This window comes from Molothrus aeneus, chromosome 9 (assembly GCF_037042795.1).
Source record: "Molothrus aeneus isolate 106 chromosome 9, BPBGC_Maene_1.0, whole genome shotgun sequence".
NCBI classification, from domain to species: Eukaryota; Metazoa; Chordata; class Aves; order Passeriformes; family Icteridae; genus Molothrus; species Molothrus aeneus.
In genome coordinates this window covers 16,799,084-16,808,947 of record NC_089654.1, presented here as the reverse complement: position 1 = coordinate 16,808,947, position 9,864 = coordinate 16,799,084, and the positions used below count along the sequence as shown (strand labels likewise).

At 35.7% G+C, this 9,864-nt stretch overlaps 1 protein-coding gene across 2 annotated transcripts in view; it reads right to left on the bottom strand.

Annotated features, from left to right (window-relative positions):
- Positions 1–326: 326 nt before the first annotated feature.
- Positions 327–9,864, bottom strand: part of RPAP2 (RNA polymerase II associated protein 2) — a 33,094-nt gene continuing 23,556 nt past the window's right edge. For both annotated transcript variants that reach the window (XM_066556064.1, XM_066556065.1), the window contains one exon: positions 327–864. In XM_066556064.1, coding sequence (XP_066412161.1) covers positions 726–864 — 139 coding nt within the window. In that variant the 3' untranslated portion in view covers positions 327–725. The remainder of the gene's footprint in view (positions 865–9,864) is intronic.

Here is a 9,864-nt window from a genome sequence, read left to right as displayed (position 1 = left end):
TAGGAAGGAAATGAAAAAGCAGAAATGCAAGTACTACAATTCATACTAAATTTCAATTTTCATTTTAAAAAGTTCAAACAACTGAAGGTGTTCTTTTGTTCGCTGTGCAACTATTTCAGGTAGTAGGAGATGCTAAGATGATCATGTTATTCAGTGGGGAACAAAGGAGTGAGATCAGTAATGATACTATAATCTATATTCATTAAATCAGTTCAGTATGATCAACATAAGGTATTTGCTCTTAAATTTTGTGGCCTACCTGGAATGGAAAATGTAATCTCAACATTATGCAAAAAATACGCAGCTCTTAATTTCATATCACAAAATGGAACATAACAATTTCATTGTAATAATTTAAAAAAAAATTGCTGAGTCTTAGCCATTGTAGCCACACAGAATTTTTTTTTAATAAACTGTGGTAGTAAAAATTCCTCAAAATTGCAGTAAACCAACCATACATTATCAAAAGATAAGTGTGACAAGTAAGCAGCTGGCATTTACTGGAAATTATTTACATTTTATTGTAAGTGACAAACTGATGACACTCATTTCCATACCATACATATTTCTTTACTTTAAAATGCGCTTCACACATTTTCTGCTCCAGCTGATACAATCTGTAGTTACTGTACATACTTACAAAATGCTGAACATTAAACCTGTGGTTAACCAGCTTGGTTTTAAGACACACAAAGTAGCTTAAAGTTGACTGACCACTCAAGTTGTCAGTCCATTCTAAATATTCTTGTTAAACTTTCCAGATCTTCATTTTTGAAATGCAGTTCTTCCAGTAATGTGGTCAGGAACTGTGTGTACATTGGGCTTGACTGAGTATTCTTGAAAAGTGGAGTTGTTTGTGACAATCTGGAAAAAAGCCAAACATATTTCATACAGCAAAGCAACTTTTGAGTGGCAGATGTTAGAAAGCAAAGCTTGTGAGTTCAAACTGTATTGAAGAAAAGCAGTTTATAATGTCACATTTGATTAATTACACTATATAATAGACTGTATGTATGATATACAATATGAGCTGTACCAAAATATGATTTATTAGTATGTAGTAAATAAAAAAATCTAATTGGAAAAAATGAGAGTAGTTTGTATGCCTCTAATTAATTGTACATAGAGGTTATACAATGTACACAGATGTCAGAATAAACAAAGTGCAGAATGTACAATTAGACATATAAAAGGAAGGATCCAGTCATTATTTATTTCTTTACCAAAACTCATAAACAGTCACACAGTGAAAGTTATATACTTCTTCATATGACTAAAATATAAAAGTGATATAAAATTCCTCCGTTTGGAAGGAGTTACCACTATGCAGATCACCTAAATATATAAAATCTATATGCAGATGTGCTGAAATACTGAGCTGTTTGTTCCCATTTACCCTTTAATTTATCTGAATATATTTTTATCCTGAAGTCCTTCCTTTTTCTTCTAATTCTATTGCAAAATATTGCAAAGGTAGTAATAGCTGAATCTGCTTCCTAAGCCCAAATATTAAAATCTTTAATGAATAAAATCAAGTATTAAAGCTTATGCTGAATGTTAAGAAACTTTAACACCAAAGATTACTGACAAGATCACTTAACAAGAACTCCTATCCCAGCAACAGTTACTTTGTCTCAAATACTGTAAATAAACAGTGCCATTGACACCATACACAAAAGAGTTAGTTTAGAACACATTTGTGCAATGATGTACTTTTAATAAGAAATTCAAGACAGTCTGCAGCTTCCTAAAAACTTCCCAGCTCAGAAGTCTTCAAGTGAGTAACAACTGAGATCAATCTCCCTGCAGTCACTGGTATTAAGAGCACCTCCACTTGAAAAAAACTGCCTATGAGAGAAGATTCTTTTAAATTAAGCAAAAAGAGTGATAAAACACAAAGAAAGGACCTTGCTAGACATAGTAAATAAGAAACCCTTAATAAAAAAATAAACTTACAAAAAAAATTAATGAAAAAATATTTAACTTTTAATGAGTTAAAATTACTTCCCATTTCTTTGTGGATTGCATTTCAGTATGTACATTAGTTGAACAGTTCAGCTCTCAAACTCTGACACTTGGTGAGAAGGACTTTCAGAGGTGCTGAAAGTAAGGGCAAGGTGCGGAAAGAAATGACTTCTGCATAAACTCTGCTATATATATATATATGAGAAATGTTCAGAGTGGAGTTTGTGATTTTGGCCTGAGGCCACTGGGTTTGTAATGCACTCCGTGCCAGCCGGACCGAGCTGTTTCTGTCCTGGGGGAGGCGCTGGGGTCGCTCCCCGGGCTGGTGAATCAGAGCGACCCTGGCCAGGGCAGGCCGGCAGGAGGCCGCGCTTGCATGGGGACGCTGCGCTTGCATGGGGACGCTTTATCAGCGGGGACACAGCAGCGCTGAGAGAGGATCAGAGGGACCACTGCAGAGTGTTAGGCTGGAGATGGCGGGAGGAAGACAGGAGATGCATTTCTGCTTGTCTTCAAGTCACCCTTCTCAGAATGATGCGGGTTCTATATGAAAAAACACTGGTGGCAGAAACAGTCATGACTTCCTGGGTGCTGGTGCGAGGTAGCTGTAGCCCTGTAAACTACTCTCCTGGCCATGATGTAGATTTACATGCATTTTTACTGGAATTTTCTTAGTCCTGCTGTGGGCTTCAGAGGATATTAACAAGGACATTAGTTTTCAAAAACAGCAGGAAGCTTGTGCAGTTTTAAGGATTACTCAAAAACCAAAAGGTTTATTAAAGGTTTATTACCATGAAGCTCACATGCTTTTTTTTTTGGAACTGCAGTTGGTGATAGTACATAGTTTCATGAATTACAAGCATGTCATAAATGTCAGACTCTGTTTAAGACACACTGCTTAAAGAGTAGCTATTATAGGTTACACCAAGAAAAAAAAAAAAAAGGTATTGCTACTTTCAGAGAAGTTGCCAGGTATTAAATATTGAGAAATGGAAGTCAAAAAAAGTTTTAGACATGGATCAATTTTTTTTTCTTACCTAAACTTTGTTTTAAAATGAATTAAGCTACTGGTTATCTGATAAGCAAGAGACTAAATCAACAAGTCACTTCAGAGAGGCACATGCAAGTTTGTAGCAATTAGTTAAAAGTTGCATCTTGACGGGGCATCGTTAAATATTTATGAATCTATGTACAGACATTTTTCTCTTGGAAAACTGTGCCCTTTTGACCTTTAAATGATGCTTTAACTTGTCATTTGAAAAGCAGTTACCATCTAGTACTTTTCTAGTTTCAGGTGGCTGCTGCAGCAGAAGCAGAAGCTTTTGTCTGGAAAGCAGAAGTTGCTGGTTTGCATGGAGTGGTAAGTTACATGCTCTAAGTAACACTGGTCCAATGAATATTTGAGGTACTGCCCAAGAGAGTATTGAGGGACTGCTTAACTGAATTAAACCTTAATTGTATGCAAACAAGCCAGAACAGCATTTGGGATCAGTATCTTCAAGTCACAGAAAATTACAATGATCTTATCTCTCAAGAAACTATGATGACTAATTCAATTTAATGACACACAGGATTTCAGTTCAAAGATTGTAGAACTCCCTTGAAAGTCTGCAGCATCTTCTACAGATGTAGAATATAAACAGGAAATAGGATACTTGGGACCACAATAATAAGAACTGGCTAGTGGACCAGTGGAAAGAAAATACAAATTTTGCTTTTCTTTTACCCTTTTCACATGTTGCAGCATTAATCTGGAACAAATTTTTATGAATGAAGTCAAATAAAAATAAGAAAAGCTAAAGGATTAATTGATTTTAAAATAACCACCTACAGAAGTACACAATGTAAATGTTACAGTCCAAAATTACCATTTACAAATTACCAATTACACCCATTCTTCAAAGGCTTGCCTTCAGCAAGAGCTACTAAAAGGAAATGTTCATGCTCATATCATGGAAAAGTAGTATATCAGACTTGATGAGAGTGTCATTTCCTGCACACCCACTTACACCATATGGTAAACAGGCATTTGTAACGTTTAAAAAGTGTTAAAAATGTTGAACTCTATCTGATTGATAAAATTTGTATTTGCTGGCTATTCCACATATGTTATATGTACAAGAAAAAAACCCCACTAAGGTGAAATTCATGTGAAGAATAATCAATTATTATCAAGCTATTAAAGGACATCTGGCTACCACAAAATGTTTACATAGTTTCAGTGCTTCAGCTTAAGACCCAAGCTTTCTATGGATCAGGTGCCTTACAGAAATACTTGGCAAGTATATCTAGGAGTCAAACCTCAATTATTTTTAGGAATAAGTTTCATTAATTAATACGGTAGCGTGTGCAACTTGTTCTTAGATCTATGCGTACCGTAACGAAGACAGCTGAATACATTCAGAAAAGAGAAAACTTTTATGTAATTTAAAGCATTAATTGGCATTTCCTATCCAGGGGTATGAATATTCTTCCTAAAAACCCAAACCAATTGTCCAGTACCATTCTTCCCCCTGCTACTGGATCTCAGGGAAAGCTTTCTGGATTTTCTGTTTAAGATAAATTTTGTGATTCCCTTTGAAAACGTTAAAAATTTTCAAAGCCACCACAGTGTTACCAGTCAGTTACAGCTCTTTGAAAGAGACACCTGAAAACAGGGGTAAAAACACAACCACATAAGAGTCAGGTTCCTTTCTGCTCCTCAAAATTGGTCACTTGAAATGATACATAAATTGTTGAGACTTTGAGTGCACATAAATTGCTCCAATATCATGGAAAGCACTTAGATACTCATGAAGAAAAGCCATATGTTAATTCTCAGAAGACTAATAATAAGCTCCTCCTAGAAAAATGTAAGCATTGCCAGTCTTCCTAATTTTTTTTCCAGTGTTAGAAGCTTGAAAAAGTAAAAGTCACTGGTTGTGGCAGAAGCTATGGATCCAAACACATTTTTTTAAGTTCTTTATGTTGTTTGACCTGCTTGGAATTTTAACAGGAACAGAAGTATAAAGAGAATGATGGAACAGGCAAGCACTACTCTCTTTCCAGAGTCAGCTTTGGAAAATAAGTTGTCTTTTTGCCAGTTACAGGTATTTAAGCACTGTGAATAAGACTCTTAACATAACCACCACAACATAAGGGTTGGGTTTTTTAATTCTGTTTCTTTCTACCTTTTGTTTTAGTTGCTTAATTTTTAAAGATCATCATAACCAGGATCATTGATAACTAGTTTTCTGTCAGAATGATGGAGTTGAACTAATGAATAATCACAAAAGTTTCCTTAACACTTGTTTCAGAACACAGAAATGAAGCAAGAGCTGGCAGCACTACAGGCAGCATTTTCCCCCTTTCCCCAATAAAACCACAGATACAGACTACTGCATGTGTGCTACAAGGGTGCCAGCAAATCTCTGAGCAGTACACTCTTGCTCCAGCTATAGCCACGCAGATAACCATGCCATTCTAATGGGTTCCACTGCATCAACACAGAAGTGCTGGGTGTTTTGGTTTTGAGGTTTTTTTTTAACACTCCAAATATATTTGCACTCCTCTTAAGTTGCAGATCAGATGGGTGTAGCAATGCAATAAAAATGTTACTAATCAGAAATGCCTTTCTTTTAATATAGCAGTTTTATAGAACACACATTTAGATTCCATTTTAGTTATGTTCCTTTTAAGGAAGTCTCCAACACAATTGATTAAACAAAAGCAATTGTTTTGTTTAAGACAACAGGCTAGACTGACTCAATCCAACAAGTGTTACACATCAGCAATAAAACTCAGTGAATTGATGTGCATTGCAGCCCACAGACCATCTGCCTGTACATGCAGCTGTAGTGCTGCCATGTATCAATCACTTATAACAGTGCTTCAGCTGATGGGGTAAACTCCAATGCTTGCTGCATTTATCCATTTCACGAATCCCTACCTAAAGGCACTCAGACATCTGGGCAGAGTAAATTGAAACTATCATTGTAACTTTGCATGTTCTTCACAATACCTTGGCTGCTTGCTTAATTTCAGGTAGAATTTCTCACTTTCAGTATCTCACTAGATACAGTACACTTGTCTAGGGACTGCAATTTGTTAGTAAAGTATCTTAAATCCCAAAGCCTGGTGCATCCATCAGGCCAAAGTTAGTATTGGACAGAAAGCTGAAGCACTACATGAGTCTAGCTGTAAGATAAAGATGGAACACCAGGGACCTAAAAAAAATTATTAACTTTGGTGTAATTAAGTGGTTACACTTAATTACTATGTTTAAACGTATGCTCAGAAATTAGAAAATATGACCGCCTCAACTTACGTAATTTAGCTGTTGTTTGCAGTTTCAGTGAAAAAAACCCCAAACCCCTACTTGTTTCTTATAACTTTAGCTCAAGCATGATTTAAAAAACTCAGCATTAAAAAACCCCAAACCCTTAAAAGCAAAAGGCTGTCTCCAGAGTGAACAATTTCCATTAGAACACATTAATATTTGACAGACAATCTTGAACTGGAAGCATCTAACTTACAAACAAGATGCAAAAGTATTTAGATATATCATTGGAATTGAGTCTTTTAAATTAAACTACACTAGTACTGGAAAAAAGTAATTATGATGTCAGTGTCACTTGCAACTCTGCAATTAAAGTGGTCTCTAGTTTGGGGCCTTTTGTTACCATATCCAATCAGTCAAACAGGAAACTGGCATTCAGGGGCAGCTTTCTGTAATCTCCCCCAATATATTTCTGGATTATACTTTCTTAATGAAAGATAAAACACTCTAAAGCCCACAGCATTGAATAGTAATAAGTGGCAGAAATAAACAGGCAATTTTCTTACTGAGATAAAAAAGCCACTTCTGGTCTAGTTTTAAATATAGCCTGAAGATCCTATTCTCATCATAAAGACAAGAATTTTGTAACTGAAGTGCAACTTATGTTTTATTTATTATTTAACTTCCTTTCATTATTGTGTACTGACTTGTCCACAGAATCCAGCACAGGCACTTTAATCCTCTGATGGCAACAGAAACTAAATTATTCATGCTTTAAAATTTTTGTCCACTGCATTTAAATCAATGCTACCAACAGTGATTCAAAATCAACGGCTGGAATTCCTATATAATCCAAGTATACAGCAAAAATTAAAGTTCATTCCAAAGTTACGTTTGTTAATTTTTTCCACTACCTTCATTTTTTCCTATGCAGCTTCTACAAGTTTCTTCAATAAATACGTTCTTTGATACATGTTTATGTATATAGTTATGCAAATATATTTTTTCTTCATGTAAAGTTCACTTTCCACACACACTTTTCATGTAGTTGTTGTCCAGACACAAGTCAACTTCCACTCCCTTTTAATGGGGCCAACATTTCACGTGTGGTGTAGCCAGATATGACTGGATGGCTACGACTAACAGTAAAAGGAAAGCCTTTCTACAGCACCAGGGGTTAGCTGAGCATTTCATGGAAGTGCTTGCTATCAACTGAAAAAAAAGACAAGGGATCTTCTTTTCTCTCTTTCCTTCTTACCCCCATCCTCTCCCCCCAAGGAGTTGTTTATGTCCAAACAGGGAACTGGCAATTGGGAGAACAGGCTGGGGCACAGCTGAAGGTGCAGCAGCCCCAACCCCACCCCTGCCTGGGGCACAGGCTCTGCAGCACAGCTCTCTCATGGCACACCCTGCTCTCCTCACAACGGCTTTGGGAGCCCAGTGGACATTTGCAAAATACTCTGCAGGCTCACTCTAACATTCCATATCAGCAGTCATTTCTTGTCTTTCCCTGCATATGAGAGTTCAACTTCTGTTTTTCCATTAAGCTGCATAAGGAAATTTTTGGAAGCCATTTAAATGTTTTAACTAAACTATGCAGGAGAGAAGAGTTGAGGCCATAGACTTAGAGCTACCTTATCAGGTACAGAAATTGTTAATTTAAAATGGATTTAAGAAAATGCAAATATTCTGGAATTTTGGGGGTTTTTTTAACCTAACAAACAAACAAACAAACAATTCACATGAATATCAGGATGCATTGTTTATGCCACTTTCTTTCTCTCCTTTGAAAGTTAAGAATCATTCCATCAGCTGCTACCTGTTATTTATAACAAACAGCTGTGTAACTACAAAGATCCTGCAATGAAAAATTTTAATAGTAATTAATGTTGCACTGATACAAAAAGACACAGAAAAGGAAAAAACTCAGTACTTGTCTGATACTGTCTAATGAGAAAGTTGACAGCTAATACTCTGGAAATATTTTGCTAATAACAATGGAAGTGACAAAAATTCCAGGACCCATGACTCCTTTAAAGCCACAATAATAATATGGAACGGTTTTATTTGCCTCTTGTTATAATGACATTTAAGAACACTATTTTCAAGGACTTAGTCATTTTTAAATGACTATCATTTGCCATCAATACAAATATCATATAGGCCTGGCAAAAACCAATTACTTTGGCAATTATATGCAAAACAGCACTTCCAGATTTCATTAACAATGGATTAGAAAGACCTTGAGCCAGGCAAGACTAAGGAAGCACTAAAACCAGCTCAATAATATCTACAGTTTCTTATCCAGAGTTCTCTTCTACAAAGTGTAGTGGATCAGACTTTGTTTCACTATTTTGTACAACAGGTATGACTGCAGGATGATTTCCTCAAAAACAAATGGAGCATGGTACACATCTACATTACTGTATTCCAAAGATGAGTACAACATTAGCTCACACACACAGAGCATTAGAACCCCTATAGCACTGTGTGCCATTTAAAGACCCAGCATGCATACAGGGATTTGTTCCACAAACTTTTAATTTATCTTATCAGCGTAATACCAAGGCAAAATAAGATTCTCAATATGAACCCAGAAGAAATCACTATCAGCTGTTTCTCCTTAACAAATCTAAGTTTCTTATGTACACATTTCAAGGACAGGCTTTGTTTAAAGAGCTCCATTTATTTGAAGCTTGTTTCCTGCTAACCAGCTGACAGATCAAAGGTACTTCTCAGTTTGATCATTTATTCCCATTTCCCCCTCTTCTTTAACTTAGTAAAAGTTTAAAATTTAGTACATTTAAAATTTATTTTAAAACTGATCCTCTCATCCTTTTCAGTCTTCTTTTCTTTTTTATGTTCCACAAGGTGTTCCTGTGACACCTCAAATACTGGAATCTATGCCACTGAAATATCTGGATTACCTAGCTACATGAAATTAAGCACAGGTATAAGTCTCAGATTAAAGAATGCCAAAATGTAAGCTTTTGAGAACCTGAACCTCTTCAGTACTTTGTAAAATAACATTCTCTGTGTGAACTACTGTGCAATTTGATATCTAAAAAATGCCTTTATATTAAAATCTGATACATTTTATGCATCAATTAAACACTGTTTTATATCTATCTCTATATATATGTATCTCCATTTTTGCACTTCATTATTCCACATATGGATATTCCTATAAATTCATTACCTTAGTGATATGTAAGTTGGAAAAAAACTCAAAAAAGACAGAATAAAATATACTGACTTGCAGTAAGTTAAAACAGCTACAATGCAATATGCTTAGGTAAATAATGCCAATACTTGACTTTATAAAATGTACTCACCTGTGCTCAGTTACTAGGGAAACCATGACTGTAAAATTGATCATAGCTTAGTTTCACAACTTTTTAACATTGTAACTTGATTACAGTCCAGTATACAGATCAAGCACCTGTAATAATGCAGCTGAGTAAAGAGACATGCTAGGAATAGCCTTGCTTACACTGTGTCCTAATGTTTTGTATTCAGAAGTTAAACAGAACAACCTCAACACTCTTCTACTTGCCTTTCCCAGTTTGAAAAGAAATGCCAGTGTGGTTTTGGACCTCTCAAACTGAGATTCTTAGAAATCCCTGAAAGCTAAGGATTCT